We start from the raw sequence: 18,140 nt of genomic DNA on the forward strand, positions 1-18,140 counted from the left end.
CTCGCGGGATTTGGAGTTGTCCGTCGCCAAATAACGTTTGGTTGTCATGCCAGGTACACCCGGCGTGGAGCGGTCATGAGGTTTGTGTCGAAACTGTCGAAACCAGGACATAGCCTTCATAGGATGGACATGATGTAAGAGGGTCGAATAGCACTGAAGTCTCTCTCGCATTCCCACGTCCGACAGGATGGCATTCCCATTTGCATGCTAGGATTGGCCAACTGTTGGAACGGACAGCAATGGCGAACCCCAAGTTTTGCTCCTTCTCTGACGCCACCCCTCGGATGGTGTTGAAATTAGCGTTGGATCCGCACATTTCGAGAGGACGACCAATGGGGATACGGATTGGCTTCACCTGCCACTCTTCCCCAACCCTCGTCGACTTCATGCAGCAGAGCTGATCACTTGTCGTCGTGGTTGCGTAGCCTTGGTGGCCAGGAGAGGGGAAGATGCGAAAAGGTCGGGCTGGTGGCACAGCGTCGACGAGTCCGACTTGCGTTGAGAGAGGCAGTCCCCCAAGGCAGACCCCACCGGCTACCGCCGTCGTAGCATTCGATGGTCGGGTCTAGTGTGGACTGGCACGACGGGCCCTTGAGTGTGGTGTGTTCCCGCTGCCGTTGCCGTTGAGTATTCTCCTTGAGGTCCCCGGGAAGTGAGTGGAGCGCGGAGAAGACGACGGCTGTGGTAACTATTTTTGCGGACGACCGACAGCAACCCCCACGCGGTTCTATGGCTCATATCATTCGACCACGGGCTGATTTGATTTCATGATCTGGGACCGACACTTGCCGAGTTTCCCATGTTCTCCGGCGGCCGTGTTGCCAGAGGGCGAGAATTCGGAGGAACGAGCCCAGGACAATGCGGAGCATTTAGGAAGGCGTGGAATGTTGGATGACATGATAGGAGATGAGAGAAAAAAGTTTTCTTTGATTCATTCTTGGACAGGAGACGCGGATCTTGGTTGAATTGGACGAAATCCCTTTCATGGCCGGATTCGCCAAAGCGAGAAGGGAGCAACCGTCGTCCAGGCGGGCCCAGGCCGTCAACCCAGGGGCAAAGAGGAAGCGATGGTGCTAGGTAAGGTAGGTAGGTGCTCAGAGCCATGGATGCTTTGGTACCTTCATGGTAGGGATAGGGAGTAGTTGAGTGGCGTTGGACGAGTCTGAGCTATCATGTTTCTTTGGACAGTTGTGCAGTCCGAGGAGTAGTTGCAGTTGCAGTTGCAGTTGCAATTTGCAAACCTGCTGCAAAGCGGTTCGCCGTCGTTCGACCTCAAGTGGCTGGCAGTGGGCAAAGTCAACGGTCGAAGATGATGGTGGTGCCGTGGATGGTGGTGGTGTGCGGCTACCACAGTTGCCATCGCTGCCACTGCGCTGCTCCTGCGGTAGCCATACGCCGTAGCCAGCGACTATTACACAACAAGACAATTGAAGATGTGCAGACCTGGATCTAGCAAAACACATGACTGGTTTTGAGTAGAAGCCGGGGGTCAGGCACGGCTAGCATCATTTGGGAGGGCGTGGTTGTCGATCATGGGTTTGGGTAGTGAAGCAGGAGGCAGTGGAGAGAGGGGAGGAGGGGTNGGTTGTCGATCATGGGTTTGGGTAGTGAAGCAGGAGGCAGTGGAGAGAGGGGAGGAGGGGTGAATCAGAGCGAATGGAAGAAGAGCAGGGATCGATGGCGACTGCTCAGTCTCCCGATGAACTAGGCTCGAGAGAGACTAGCGCCATGATTCCAAGCTAGTCTTTTTGCGTGATAGTGGCATCCACTTGTGCAAGAGCTGGCTGCCGTCACTGGCTCGTTCAGAGTCTGCAGCAGACGCCTTGCACATGCACTCGTGCCTGAGGTATTCGTCAACTGCACAATTTATTGCATCACCGTCTATCCGTAGTCTCCTTCCTGCTGCCCACGCCATTTGTGTCCACTCTGCTGTGCTGCTTGAGCATGAATGAGAGCTGCGAATATTGTCCTCACGCCTCTCGCGTCATCGTCGACTGTCGCGGTCGCCATCTTGGGCTGCAGTGCGCCTACCCAGACCTTTGGCCTCCGGCCTCCGCCAGAAGACTTCAGCGGGTAAGGTATGATGGCGCAAGAGAAGATACTGAAGACGAGAGACCGTCACAGGGCAAAGCTACATACACCCAGAGAGACACACAGAAGCATTGGAAAGCGAGAGAAGGCACAGGCCAGCAGCCAGCAAGAAACTCGGACCAAGTCTGAGTATCATGTCGGCCAAGTTTGCATTGAGAGTACCAGCGTAGTGCCCCCGCTTCCTCAGTCTTCCCGTCCTTCAAAGCTTCACACCCAGAAGCTTGGATCATCTCACCTCGTCTAAGGTGGGTATCGATACGCAGTACGGAGGACGCGGCCAAAAGTATTCGTACATCAGGGGGCCCATGTCGCCATGCAATTATCAGTAGGGTTGTGGCCGTAGAGACTATAGATAATCTTTTACCTATTTCAGAAGTAATATCAATACGTTAAAATGAGGATACCTTAAGCAAAAATTAGCCTACACTATTATATTAACACTAACATCCTATTTAGAGGTCAGTTTTAAAGGGGGGGGTATCCTTACCTCAAACTAAACGCTACTAACGCTACTATATATACCTAATACTAGTGAAATTAAAAGAATAGGATATTATAATAAAGGCCTTAATCCTAGCCCTATAGGGGTTAAGTAAATTAATAGTTACTAAGATCTATAGAGACTTTAAGATACCCTAAAGTATATTTACCTCAATATATAAAAAAGCTATAGATTAAGGATAGTAACTAAGAAACGCTATACTTAATATATATATTAAGAATAGCTATTAATATAAACACCTATTAGTTATTATTAATAAACTTAAGGTTCTAATCTTAGATATTCTAACGAAAAATTTAATAACTAAGCAGTACTTAACATAGCAAATTACTAATATAATTTACTATATATTCATTCAGAATAACTTCTTAATTAGTTAGTAAATTATATATTAATACCTCAAAAGTAAGCACTTCTATAGCGTTAAACTAATAACTAAGCCTAAACTAAATAACTAATAAAAGAAAATATAACTATAATAAGTACTATAGTATAGTTCTTAGACAATTAAGGATTAAAAGAGGGTTATATAGAGTAATAAGACCTCTATAGTATTAAGGGTGATCTATAGTAAATAGAAGATCTAGTAGAGACCTTATAAAGCTTTTTACTACTATATTATTAAATATAAGTAGAAAGGTTAATAAGAGTTTATATTTTAGGGATATTTTTACTAGTATAAAGTTAAGCCTTATTATATATAGCAATAGGAAATAAAAAATAAATAAGAGTAATATATATAATAGATAGGTAGACGTAATTAACACTATAAGGTAGTAGATTAAACAAAATAAGAAGCTATAGAGGTTATAAGAGTAACTAGCTTAAAAAGGAAGCCTTTAAAGCCTAAGTAGTAGAAATATACAGCTAAAACTAACATTATAGAATAAAGCTTAAAAAAAAGTAGTATTAATTAGTATTAATATTAGTATCTAATTCTAAAACTACTTTTTATACCTTTTATTAAGTAATAGTAATATACCTACTTAGATATAATAGTATAAGAGGATAATACTAGCCCTCACACTTTATATTAAAATCAAAAGCTATAAATAAAGTTAGGCATAACTCTTATAAGCTAGCTAGCTAATTTATTAGATCTCTTAGCAATTAAGCCTCTCTAAATATATCTAAAGCAGTAGTAGAGGCTTATTAGTATTAATAGCTACTAGAGATTAACTTAAATATAAAAAGAAAACTAAAAAAACTTCCTACTTAAGAAATTATAGCACTTTATAGAGTAAATCTAGCAAAATATCTAATAAGTAATCTAATTAAAAGGGGGTAATAAATATAAAGAAGGGGTAGCCTTACTAATATTAATAATAGAAAAAGAGGTAATACTATATATTAAGATTAATACTTTTTTAGCTTAACTAGACATTATAATAATAAATAATAATAATTTATAATAAGAGATAGTTAATAGGCTTAACGATCTTAACTTAGATTATAAAACTAGTAAATATACTATATATACTACTAAAAAAGTAGAATAATCAGAAATTAATAATATAAGTAATTTTAACGTAAAAAAGTAGGAATCTAAGTAAAAAAAGGTAGGAGAGATTAAATATAGCCTCAGAAATATAATATTTACGTTATATAAGGTGCTTTTAGTAGTATAGTAAAAATTCAGCGTTTTTTTACGATCTTAGTAATAATAAAATTAACTATATACGTTAAGGTGGGGTGGAGGGGTCATTAGAGGTGCTAGGGGCTAGCGCTAAAGTTTAGCTGGCTTCTAGTTAGCCGCACTATGATTAAAAGTGGGGATGTACGAATACTTTTGGCCGCGTCCTCCGTACCTACGTATATACGTACCTGAGGGAGAATAGCTACACCCCTCTTCGCTTTGCACAATACTGTTGCATAATTATGCTGCGCTGCACCTGCCACCCTCCCTCTCAGCGCACAACAGTCGCCTTTGACGCAGAAAATTTTCAGAAAAGTCATCACACGCCAGTGTCCACCGGCTCCCCTGCCACTGGACTGACTGCTTGGAGCCCTGGACTGCCCGCCTCTGGACTCACTCAACCCAGGCAGTCTGGGCCTGCCTCTTCGCACTTGCTCCCCCCAATCTGCTCCAGCGTCCCCCCAAATCTCCCATCGGCCATCTCGCTCCCCCCTTCGTTTCTTGTTCCCTCCCACCCTTCAACCTCCCTCCTCCACTGTCCCCTGTCCCTCACGCACACACACCCAACTCCTGTCCGCACACCTTCTATCTTCCACCCACCCCCCTTCTCTCTCTTTCTTTCACATCCAGTGGTGTCTCCTCCCACCCCCCTTCTCGTCGGCGCTATCTGCTGCTGCAGGGCATGGGAACTGAACTGGGGTGGGGCCCTTGCTCAGCCCATCCAGCAGTCCCAGTGTTGCCAGTGCCATGCTTGCTGCTTCTCTGCCCTCCATCTCCATCTTGCCATCCATCCCCACCCCAAAGAGGGGCCTGCGACAGCTGCTGCACCTGCACACTAGCTAGCGGCCACTTCCTGCCCTTGTGCTTGTGTCTGCATGTTTGTGTGGTGGGCTGGTGTCTCTTAGTCTGAGGTGCACTCTCCTCTCCACGTCCTCCCGTCCTCAAACAAAGTACCCCACCCCCCAAAATATGAGGCCAGGTACCTGCCTACCCACCCACCCAGTGTACCTGCCCAAGTCCGCTGGGGGAGGTGTGCAGCGCCAAAGGCCTTTGCCTTGGGCGTCGTCCCTCCACTCCCTCCTCCTCAGTTCAGTGGGCAGGCTGTGCTTCGAGGATAGATACATATGAGCCGACCTCTTCCACTCCTCGATCCACCTCTCGTTCTCCCATCATTCGACTTCACTCAACTTCTCCGACTCTTGCTCGTGGCTCATTCTCTTTGCCTGTGGCTACCAGTCATACTTCTACTTAATGACTGCAATCCGTCCAACTCTTTAAACACCCGCCATCACCCACCACTCGCATCCAGTTCATCAACTCGCAACTTCAATCACTTGCTACGAAAATCAACAACCACCACTAGGTTGACTCGACTCGACCGTCTCGACATCTAACAACACAACACCGTCAACACACAACCACACACTCTTCAACCATGGCCGCCTTCGATCTCTGGACCCCCGAGTTCTGCCTCGGCTGTGACAAGCAGACCGACGGCACTGCCTACTGCCCCGAATCCTGCCGCCTGGCCGACTTCGAGAAGACTTCCACTCCCAGCTCCGTTGCAAGCTCTCCCGGCCTGAACGCTCCCTCGTACCCTTGGTCCGGTTCTTCGAGGCTACAATCGTCGAACAAGCTCTACCTCGCTCCCGCCTACGACTTTACCAACCCCCAGCCGTACGGCTCAACACCCGTCAGACAATCCTACCTCTCTCAGAGGCAGTCATCCACCCGCCGCACCTTGACCACTTCGAGCTCCAACACCAGCCTCTGCTCGATGCAGAGCACCACATCATCGAACGCGGACGCCAGCCAGCTGTCGGACAAGGCGAGGAGGGAACTCCAAGCATACGCCGTGTCTTTCGAGCAAGCCCGTCTTCAACGTCGCCGCTCCTACTAAAAGAACGACTTCTTCACCCACAACATTCTTCAATTTCTTCTTTCTACGCTGTTCAATATACCCTTAGTCGTTCAACAAGCGGCGCGCTTTCAACAATATTACGCAACTCATCAACTCGGCACACCGACTCTACCTCACTTTTCCTTGGTTCAACTGTTGTAACAAAAATGGGCATTACACCGGAGTATTGCATTATAAAAAAAAGTTTTGGGTCAACACCGGGGAGTACTTGGCTTTGGCAGAAGGACTGCTTCATCCGTACGGCGGCGCAACAATGGGAATTACCGGGATTGTACCACGACACACGGGGCTTGTTTCCACAAGAGGTTGTTCACAGGCATGGCATCACATGGGACTGAGAAATCCCCTTTGGCTTTTCATTACGTTACGACATTGGTATTTTTCACGGGGAGCCGGTCATCAATCGAGTGGACAGGCTTGGACTCGAGGAACGATGACGGCGTTGGGGGCAAAGACACCCGACATCAGACGGAACAATCAGGGAAACAGCCCTTCCACGGGGCTTGGACTGGCATCAGGGACGAAGAAGCATTAGGATAAACAGTTTGACGGGATCACTGGGCAGCAAGAAGCATAGGTTTCACTGGGAGGGCAAGGAACTAGCACAGGAACACGTCAGATTGAGAAAGAAAAACAAAAACAAGACCAGTTCATGACTTCCTACAACAACATTGCTGTCTGCAACCAACAAAATTTTTCCCTTGTGATGGTGACTCTCTCATGGGCTATGACTCTGAATGCCAGCACAAACCGCATCCACTTTCTGGAGCATTCGCGACGGAGCCGTGGGCCCACGGGAAAAGGCGTCATGGTGCCGGAAGGTTGAGTCTCCATCATGCTTCAATTTGTGGCCCCTGCGACTACGCCAGGGGGGGGGGGGGGGGGGGGGGGGGCACGGGGTGTCAGGGAGAGCTACGAGAGGAACAGACAGAAAGGGAAAAGAAACGAAAAAAAAAAAGTTAGAAAAAAATAGCAGCACATGGCCCCCCAATCCCTCGACGGTCTCTACCGGCCTGCCAGGGGCGGCCACAGCACACAATTTGGGAAGGAATACTGGGGACGTTGGGGGCGGCTGAAGGGTGCGAATTTCTTATTGCAGACTTTGACAACGGCTCTTTCGCCCACGTTGCCAACCTGCAGCCCCTGATGGCTCTGGAAGGGTAACGAACGACACAAGGGGCCCCAATGAAGGAACTGCGCGAGGAGAAGGGGGACGAGGCGGGCAGACAGGCGAAAATTGACAGATGGCGGAATTCGTAACTTCGTGACACCATGTGCTGATGCGATGCCATCATTATCGTGCACTCGGATAGTGGCCATGGCATTTTCTCTTGTGAGTCTTCCCGTTCCCCGCCTGCACCTATGGCCCGTCTCCTTCGGCCGCTGCCTTTTCGCCTTGTCCGTTGCCTATCGGTGTCTGGTGCTGTCCCCCCCACCATAAATCTTTTAGGCTTTTCGAGTTGTCCGTGGCTGGTCCCTGAAGATGGCCGCTAACGCGAAAAGCAAAAGAAGAAAAAAAGGGTACGATGAGGTGACGGGGCTGTGTTATGTCATCCAAGGAACGTCCAACGTGAAACTTTGCAGCTTGTCCACGGTGTTCCGCACCTACCACCACCACGACCAGCAGCGTCGCTCTGCCTGAGCTTTCTTGTTGATGCCGTCTTGTGGTGGAGGCCGTTTGATGGTGCACAGCTCGCAATCTCGCACCAAGATTGAGTGAGTGAGGCCAAGGCAGCACGCCCGGGGCAAGGGCAAGACAGGGCAGGGCAGGGCAATCAAGATGAGATGCTTTCGCTTTCTCACTCCGTCGTTATTTCGCGGCTCCATCTACTTCTGCGTCTCGCTGTCTGAGTCTATTTACACAGTTGTATGAGTGTCTGATCATCCTTTCTCAGGTCCTCGGCCGGAGGGGCAGGGCATGGCCATCCGAGCACCGACAAGTCCGATGGCAGCCAGCGCATGCGAAAATGCCTTAAGCCGAACTCGAATACTTCCCTCCACTTGGGTACTTGGCCGGTGTCCGCCGTACGGAACTGCTGGCTGCACATCCCCCGCCAAACCGGGTATCCATCCAAACCATCTTTGATTAATTTTGTTGGGCAGGGCATCCGGGATTTTTTTTTTTTTTTTGAATTTTTTTTTTTTTTCCCCTCTTGCTTTTGCTTGGTGCCTAGGTAGGAAGGGACCCGTCGACGTGCGCCTGTCATGGGGCTCTGCCGCCGCCCACTTGCAGCGCTGTGACAATGACGTGAGCCGCAAGAGAAAACATGCCATCCGGTGCCCCCATCGTGCTTCCTATGACGAAGCGCCCAAGGGACGCCAGATTTCGGAAACCCTCGTGAGATCCACGATCCACCGGGGAACGAGATTGATACTGCCCCTTCTGTCGAATAACGACGAGACGGACTGGACCCCGCCAGGCGAGAAATACTGCAGGCACACGCTCACGCGCGCACACACAATTCGTCTCGCGTCTGGCACAATGTCAAGCTTTTCTCTCGCCATGGTTGAGTCTCGTAGCCGCTCGGCCTGGTGATTCGCCAAACCCACCCCTTCCTTTCGCCTGTCATTGATGAATGATACCGTGCCGGTGCCAGTTCCCCTTGCGGCACGGACGGGTAGGGCGACTGCTGCGTTTACGACGGCGACCACGAAGCGAAAGGAGGAAAGGGGGAAAAGAGGCAAAGCATTGGACAAGCTACAAGTTAGCTACGGCTAGGCACTAAACCGGAGACAAATGGGCAGATCATCGACGTTGGGCTCCCACAACTGCCTCGTTTCTTCTCATCTCTCCATCTCGGTCTCCGTCTCCGACTCCGCCTGCCCTTCGCCCGATGGCCTCGAAAACCGTATGAGGCCGCAACGACGACGCCGCACTCGCTCCCCTTGCTCCAACGTCCACGCCATCGCCTCCGATGTCCGGCGTTGTCCCCAGTGAGCTACCTCCATCGTGGGAGGGCCAAAGAGGTCTCTTGGTCGTCAACTCGTCTGGGCCACCAATTGAGAAGGATCCATGGCAGGGTCCAGGTTCTGAACGCGAATCTGGATCTGGACCGATGCCCACGGGCGTTGATGGCGGCCCGAACGCTAAGGGCAATCAATCACGACATTTGCACCTCAATTCACTCATCCTCACGGCAGACGCTCCTGACACTACAGACAGCCATGGAGACATCCGCCGCTACAGGCAAGCGCTGGTGGCACCTCACAAGTTGCAGGGGTGGATTGGACGGGTGTGTGAAGGTGAGGAAGTGCGTCGCCTCGCCTCACAGCTGCCTCACCCTTCCAATTCATGGATGGGGCGTGGCAGATCGGTGCCCTGAGGCAGACTGGCCTTCAGGCGTCTCGCCCGCTGTAGCTGGCCATATTGGGGGCAAGCCAGAACATCCAATCCTCAAAACGGAAACGCGGAGGGCAGAGAGCGCCCGGGGCCCCTCCATCAGCCCAGCCTCAAATCAATTCAGCTCGCTTAGAGAGGTGGTGGTGTGTGTACCTCATGTGAGTGAGTGAAGAGTGAGTGTGTGTGCCTCACTCGCGGAACAGCCCGCAGCTTTGAATTTCTGCAGCCGTTGTCACCTCACCTCGTACGGACAGAATAGTCTTCACGCTGCTGCAACAGTCAAGAGCCTCAGTCAGCGCCGAGCGTCTTGGCCTCGACCCAGTTTGCCTCCCTCTCCATGCACATGCAGTCAGAAACACTTCATCCATTTCCGTTTCGTGCTGCTTGCATAAGAAATAACCACATTTTCACCCGAGACGCTGATAATGCCAATGCCTCACTCTTACTCGCTTGCCACCTATCGACCATCATGCCATCTTATTATTGCGACCCTCTGTGTCTCCAATATCTTCCCATCCCCTCACCTGTAATATCAGCAAGCTGCACTGCACAGCAACCGAACGAATACCTTCCTCTTTAGATCGAATGCGTTGATAGCTACTCTGGCAATGGTCTCGGCAGCGTCTGACACGACAAATCCTCCTCACAATTGATCACGTCAAACATATCAAACGTGGGTTTGTTGGGGGAGTGGTCACAGCAGAGCAAGAAATACTAGGAGACATGCTCATTTCCAACGCCCCCCTTGTCAATCCAACTCGTCAAACAAGCCATTCTGCGTTCTGATCCCCTTCCCTTCCGATCTTAGTTCAAGGTGAGGTTAGACAAGGAAGTTGAGGATGTAAAAAATTTTCGTCGCCTGGATCACAAAAAAAAAAAAAAAAACCAATTGTTTTTTTTCTTCTGGTTCCCCGAATCCCCCATCCCTACATTGGAATGTGGCACGCTGCAACGCATCGATCGATCCGACGAGCCTGCACTCCCCTCCTTGCGCCCGGCCTTTGTCTAGGTCTGTCTGTTCCTGTTGTCAATGTCCGTTCTGGGCTCTAGTTGCTTTTCCCCCCGGCTGTCCGCCAGCAGGCCCTTTCGTTCTTGTTTTAGTTGGTGAGTCGTTCCCGTAGTAGACATGTATCAAGAGACAATAACAACAACAAACCCCAAACAAACTTTTCTCTCTTGCAACCGGTCCGCCCTGAGGGGTCTGATACAAGATGAACGGCTGAACGGATATTAAGGGTTCAACTGGTGCAGAGTGAGTACAGTCTCCGACCGCTCCCAGGGCCAATGGGCAGGATGTCGTTGGCTCGCTTCCACGGTTGGTTTCCTATCGGCTGCGTCTCTCTCTCTCGACTCACTCGCCGCCCCAAAAGCGTTCGAGAACAAGCTTCTGGTCGAACGACAGCGGTAACATCGTTCCGGGCTGCCGCCTCTCTGGCTCCCTTGTGGTGGGAAGACATGTAGCGCGCGGGTTTCAGTGAGAGGGAGTACAACGCCCTGCTTTGCTCGTCGAACATGTCGTTCGCGCGAGAGGCTGTTTTTCTCCGAGCGAGGGGGATGCCATCTCTGGCTGCCTCTGCATCTATCTTTGTACGCACACGGAAGCAGCTTGACGAAGCACCTCTTTGTCAACATCGCCACGCCCTATCAAGTCGAGCCAAATCCCCTCTCCCCTCACTGAGCTGTTTTGCACCAGCTCTGTGGCATCAGCACTAAAGAGACATATTTTGCCGTCCAACCAGAGCGCAACGCAGGACTGCGGTGCTGCAGTAACAACAACTCATCTATTTTCCCACCGTTCGAGGCAGGGACCGTCTCACCCGCATGTCCCAGGCGTGGGCACGCCTTGTTCAAACAAATGGCTCAATCTTGGTATACTTACAGACCAGACGAAGAGGCCTCTCACTCTACTGCTCATCACATTTACCGTTGCCGGTCCGGAACTCTCTCAGACGCACGCACGCATGCACGCCCGCCCTTCATCGTCAGGGCTCACGTAATACGGCCCCATCGCTCCCCATATGCCAGCTCCAGCCGACCGATGACGTCGTCGCAAGTCACGTTTTTGGTTCCTTCTCTTTCCTTCCCTCTCTCTCTATCTCTCTTCCCGGTCAACCCTACGGACACCGGTTTCACCTTCATCTGGGCTGATCCGAAATGCACGCACGGCATTCCGGTTCCCTGGGAAAAGAGTAACAGGAGCATGCGCGGGCCCGTGGGCACGGCACGGTCGGATGCCTCAGAAGCCAGAACAAATCAGCAGAAACGCTGACAGGAGCCCAGGAAAGGCTGCCACAGAGCTGTCTGCGGAGCGGGCTTCCAAGTGTCATCCGTCTCGGCGAAGGCCTGAGACAGCTCATGCCGTGTGCCTTTTGGTTCTTGGTCACCCCTTGTAGTCCGCCGTGAGTCTGCAAGGAGCATCCTCCAAGGGCTTGTACGCAAAACACAATTGTGCGAACCGCAAAGGCGAAACTGGGCATCCGTCCTAGAGCCTCTAGCAAGGATCGAGTCTATTCAAGGCAACACGCCATGTGTACTGCCTCTCTGCCTTACCACTTTTCGTACCTCCCAACTTCCTTGGACGAAGCAGGGGTCAGATGCAAGACGGGCGAACCAAACCTTCTTTTCGCAGCCCTGCAAACAATGTCAAACAGCGGACCCTCTCGTCGAACCAAGTCTGGACTATCAAAAAAGCCCTCTCTCAATCAAAACGCAAATGCGCTCTTTCTCATGCCGTTCCCACAATACAGTACTCCAGGTTATTTCGTTGCCTGTCAGTACTTCTAGCGATATATTGCTGCCACCCCTGTATATCGTTATATTGGCGCCACCCGTGCCTCGAAAAGAGCCGGATTTTCGATGTTCTGGGCTAGCTGGGGTTTGTATTGAGATAAAATGCTACTTTATGTAAAAACAGCCTCTCCTGGTGAGTTAATTTATGGCTGAACATTATTAATTAGTACCTAGTCTATCTGCCCTCCTTTTCGATCACCTTCTGAAGTCTTTTTTTTATTGAACGTACTAAGTGGAAGATATACTCTTCTAGTACTGCTTCCTATGCTATAAGTACTGCCTTATATAGCTTCTTGCTGATTAGGTGCAGCTAGTAGTTCTCCTCGATCTATCTTTTCATGAATGCCTATATGTGCTTAATAGGATTTAAGTTAGGGCTCTGCGAGGGCTATAAGATGAAGGGATTGCTGTTAAAATAACCCTATATCTAATCTTTAGTATACCTTGCTGTGTAGCCTAGTGCGTTATTATATATATAGACAACTTTAGGTCTTTAGAGGTCGTTAGTATGCTAGCGCTAGAACTTAAGGAATAGTGGTATTATCTTTTCGTAGTAATTCTAGGTGTTAATCTAGCCCTAGCCCTTCTCTTATATTAGATAGCAGCCCTTCTTACTGCTAGAGATTATGGCCTAGAATATAAACCTATAGGCTTTAATCTTAGCTGATATGTAGTTAGTAGCGTCCTCACTGCTCCTAATAGTGAGAAACTGCTTACTATATAAAATACTGTTGTATTAGACCTTATCTGACTAGATCTATATATCCTAGTAGCTTTTAGGAAATCTAGCAAACTTCAGGGTAAATTTAAGCCTTTTCTCCTAGATACTGTGGGGTAGGGTGACGTAGTAGGGATAGAGGACTCTATTATATCTAAGAGACCTTATTGCTATATTTATAGCTTGCTCTGAAAAGCAGGAGACCTTTAGGATGAAGTTAGGGATATCTGTCTATAGCATAAGGCGGTTAAGAGGGTTTTCTAGTAGCTAGTTCTTAATATGTTGACGTTATGGCGTATGGATGGCTGGCTTCAGCCTACGCTAGTAAGCTTCCTAATAGCTGTTAATATGCCTGAGGAGGCAGGCGTATTATATTTAGTTGATAGTTACTCTAAGTTGCTTAGTAATAATAGAGTAGGTAAAGCCTCTGTATTTGCGTAAGGTGTGAATTTCAACCTGCTGTTTACACGTTATCTAGTGGAAGGGCTGCTAGTTAACCTTAAATATAGGCAACCCCTCCTCTAAGTTATTATTGAGAAGAGGCTTAGGTGTAGAGGGTTAAAGAGGTAGAGATATAGTAGACCTTAAAGAGAGAGCTGAATTAGCTGGCGAAATATTAATTTCAGCTCTATTTCTAGTTAGGTTAATAATAATAGGGCTTTAAAAGTAGTCGCTAAGGTGGGCGTTAATACTAGTGAGGGTGACCTCCTCTACTAGTGTAGGAGTCTCTAATAGAGGCCCCTTAGGTAGGTGTGAGGAAGAGATTAGAGGGGTTATATACTGAGCAGTAGGGCTGCTTATGCCTACTGTAGAACGCGTAGTAGGGTGCTAGCTAGTGGTAATAGGAGTAGGAGTAACTTAGGGCAGTTATTGAGCTATCGTAGTAGAGAAGTAGGCAGTAACGCAGCGCTAGCGCTGTGAGGGGTAGGGGTTGAAAGTAGGTGTGAGAGTAGGGCTTAGGCTCGTGTAGATTGTAGTCGTGATGGCCTCTAAGTCTCGTGGGATGGGCTTGATGTATTTATTATTATTTCTGTAGCTAAAATTAGTATTGTTTATATCGTCTAGAAGAGGTAATACACCTCTGTAAATAGAGTCTCAAACTATAGAAGTGTGAGGGCAGGGCGTTGTGACGTATGAGGCGGTGGCAGATGTATCGCGATCCTTGCCAAGGGGTAGTTACAGGGAAAAAAATATCCTGGAAGACTGTACAACGCAAGCAATTGGGAGGTACGTTCAAGCACACACACACACACACACACACACACTGCCGGTAGATGCAGTCGGCTATGCCAGTCACGGCTTGACACGACCACACGTCGTCGAATCTTGGACGGCCCCGTTTCACCATCGGCATCCCAGGGCTGGCTTCATCAACATCAGGCCGAATCACTTCGCGGGCCGTCTGCACTTTCTTTGAATGGGTGTCCAATCAAAGACGCCGGTCTTGCTATATTACCCGGGACGGGAAGAACCTCACAGATCCTTTGGTCCAGACCCCGTCCGTCCCTGGCTTTGACGCTACGTACCTTACGTCGCAGCCGGAACGCCGTTTAGGGGCCATTCGTACCAACCGCGGGAGTTGCCTTGCGGTTTCGTAATTGTTCGGAACACATCATCTCGATGCCCAGTTTCCTATTGCCTTGTTCGCAATGGCAGTAAGTACGGATACCAAAGCAGCCCTTGGATTTTCTTCCAGAAACCCACGGGCCACGCAATTTCTGCTGGGGATGTTTCTCGTTTCTCGTTCGACACACTGGCCACCTCGTCTCGCCTAATAATCGTTGAGAGAAAATGCCCGTTTCATCCGCTTTCGGAACGTACCTCTCGTGAAGTCGTGGTAGTTTGTGTCGGAATCGGCCACAAGATGGTTCGATCATGGGGGCTGGGCCACGCCGTGTCAGATGGAACGGTGGTATGCTTGGCCCTTTGCACAGCATAGTTGAGCAAGATCTTACCCGCCCTCCGTCCTTCCGCGGCCCGCTCTTGGGGGAGAGGGGTCCCATACAAGGGCAAAAATTTCCCGCCTCCGTTCAAAGTTTGGTACCGAACGATGTGAATGATCTGATGTTTTCTGCTGTCTTTGGAAGCTGGCAGTCCACCCGCATCGAATGGGGTGGAGGAGGAGGAGGAGGGGCCGGCCCAAGGGCAAGGGAGGGAATTTCCTCCTTTTTTGCTGCCCGTCATTCATTTGATCGATGCGGGAGACGTGTCATTCGGGCATTGCATTTCTCGCTTGTCTCCTGACAGGCTCGGAAAAACCGAATTGCCATGTACGGAGAAGCAAGATAAGAGAGGGCGTGAAGCTCACCGGTGAAGATGTGGATCTGGAAAATTAATTCTGGAAGCGAAGAGCTGGAGACAGCTGTATCCGTAGTAGCTCCCGCACAAGCTAGGGCGAGACAATCCCTCCAGTCGGCTTGCGCCTATGAATACTCCCCTCTGTTAAGAAGCAAGCAAGCAGCATATCCGTAGAGACGTGTATCTAGGCAAAGATGTATCCGTCATGGCCTGATCCCATCATGTCGGGCAGAGCCACATCAGCAAGCGGGCCGGCTGCGGTAAATCACAGAGCTACAGGAACCTGCTAGTGTACTGCCTTAGCTGAGCGAGCCTCCACGGGTGACAATTGGCGTGCCTTACGAGCTCTCGCATTCCAGATGGTAGATGGTGTATCCATAGGTATGTGAAGCTCGGGGCCCTCCTCGAGCTGCTGCTTTGTGGGTGCCTGTAGCTCAGGGCGGCCCTCTCCTTGCCTTGGCGAGCTGTTACTGTATGTAGGTAGGTAGGTAGGTAGCTCAGGGCGTGTAAAGAGATTTTACTTGCTCGCTGGGTGTTTAGGGCAGACAAGACATGTACCCGCCGCGGGACTAGGTACTGCATAGTACGGATAGTGCCTGAAACATGCCTGCTTGTGCACTTGTCGATGGTTTCTGCACATTGAGAGTACGCAGCACTGCGTCACGTAACGAGACGACGTGGTGCAAGCAAAGCCGTTGTTCCAGTTCCAGATCCAGTTGCGCCGACGTGGAAGTACACCCACTCCTCCCCTTTTCCCTCCCCTAGCTGGGTATGAGGTCCAATCCACAGAATGGGAGGTCGTGAAACTTTTCTCAGTGGAGGTGAATGTGAGTGAGTGAATGAATGGTGGGGTTCCGTGACCGGCACACGCCCCGAGCTCTGCGAATGGGAATTGTTGGGCCGGGGCGGGATGTCCCGGTCAATGAGCTGGCGTGGGTGGATCACGGGGAAGATCTCCCGGCGACAGGAAGGCGGGTCCCGGTAGGGTAAGGCAAGGTACGGATACGCAGTAACTTTTCCCGGTGCTCAGGTACCGTGCAGGGCTCAACTTTTTTCTTTTTTTTTTTTTTTGCGGCCCTTGGTGCCCTTTCTCCATCTCAGGTACCGAAGCTGCCTGTAATAGCAGCAAGCCAACCTTACTCAACCCCCCCCCCCCCGGTACTTTGGGACACTGCAGAACCCTGAACTGAAGGAAGCAGTTGTGTGAGGAAGCCGGATGTTGAAGCACATACAAGCCGTGCAAGATGATCTTGAACATGGCAAATGGCGGACCAAGGTTCTGCGTCAATCTCGTGGTACATTGGCCAAACGACGGTACTGTCATTTCAGCCGAGTGCTGTGCGAGCGGAAGTGTTACGCGGGCTCCCCCTTCCCGTTGTGCGAGTGCGACAATTGTGTTATCCAAAGTAGCGGGCTCTACGTGGGAAAAGTTTCCATACATTTCTTTTCCCCAAGTACGCAGTACGGGTAGTTTCCCTTGCTCGTGCTCTGCTCGTGTGCACACCTCTTCTTCGCCAGCCCGGTTCAGCGGTGTAGACTTCGCTCGCTCACGCCCCCTCGAATTACGGGGTCATCGATCGAGAACCGGGGGAAGAGACCCTCCGGCAGGGCGGTCAGTGAATGATGCCTTCTCTGGGAATCATGACCCCAAGACGGCGGTAAGAATCGAAGCCATGGAATTCCGTGAGGCTTGCGAGGCCGGGCTGGAGGGAGAACCGAGGAGCTGGATCGAGACATGGGAAAAACAATATACGCGTGGGGGGGCGGCACCGCCCACCTCACCCCCCTCGTTCGCGTTGCCCGTGAAGGAACTTGACGATCAAGGGGGGCAAAGGGGGGCTGGCTGGCTTGCGGTGGGCGTTCTCTGAGAAAACGCAAATAAATATTCTCATTGCCAAGGAGAGTAAAGAAGAAACTGGCAAAGTCAGAAGGCGGACGAGGACGTGCGAGCTGCGGGCTTGCCCCCTTGTGCCTTGGAGATGATGAGGTGAAGTGCAATTGAATTGTAGGGGTTGCCGATCTCCTTCCTCCCTTGGAAGGAGGCTCTGCTGAGTGCTGACTGCACAAACTGTATGTCCTTACTTTTCCCCTCCTCTTCCCCTAATATATCGCTTGCAATGAATATACCTGCCGATGACGGGCTCGATCTTTCACAACTGGGAGTCAGAAAAAATGGCCCGAACAAGGAACTAAACTTCTAGGGGGGGTTCGAGACAGGGTTCCCGGAGCTGTCAACGCGGGATCCCGCGACGCTGGGCCTCAATGGGCTGAGGTCCCGACCCTATTTTCCCTTGCACTTTGAAATTTGCATGCTGGTGACTCTTCTCAGCTACCCACTTGTCCCCATTCCTTCTTCTTCTTTTTTCCTCCTAGGCAGAGTCCGAAAACCCTTCAAGGTTCTACGAAATGGAACTTCCCCTCGTCTAGAACCCAGAACGAAAGGTACATACTATCCCACTTCAGATGTTGCGTCCCTGTTTCCATCTTTTTTATTTTGGGGACAATGCTGCCCACGCCCACTTGGCTCCTTGACTCTCCGGCTACGTTCCCCGTGGTATGCCTGCCTTGTGCTGTCACGGGTATTGTGCAAGGACCAGATTCCAGAGTCTTTCTGGTTTGAGGTTGACTCATCGGTTTCCACCTTGAATGTTTCCCCGTCGTTTTCCCGTCAACGACCCGTCATGTGTCTCACTCGCGTGGCTGTGTGCAACTTTCTTCTTGTTGTTCCAAACCGCATAAGCCACTGCGATAGGCGAGGCCGGCAACGCGAATAATTTGCATCATTATGCGACGTTTTCAAAAAGAGACACAGAACGGCATTAAAAAAAAGAAAGGTTTCTCAGG

General features: G+C 50.1%; 1 protein-coding gene across 1 annotated transcript; it reads left to right on the forward strand.

Moving 5' to 3' along the window:
* Positions 1 to 5,664: 5,664 nt before the first annotated feature.
* Positions 5,665 to 6,129, forward strand: GCG54_00002107 (uncharacterized protein; the record flags this gene model as incomplete). The annotated part of the gene is made up of 1 exon (XM_045402204.1): positions 5,665 to 6,129. One exon carries the CDS (start codon positions 5,665 to 5,667, stop codon positions 6,127 to 6,129), a length of 465 nt encoding a protein of 154 aa, XP_045258566.1.
* Between the last annotated feature and the right edge of the window lie 12,011 nt (positions 6,130 to 18,140).

Source organism: Colletotrichum gloeosporioides (genome assembly GCF_011800055.1).
Source record: "Colletotrichum gloeosporioides strain Lc1 chromosome Unknown consensus_84, whole genome shotgun sequence".
Lineage (NCBI taxonomy): Eukaryota > Fungi > Ascomycota > Sordariomycetes > Glomerellales > Glomerellaceae > Colletotrichum > Colletotrichum gloeosporioides.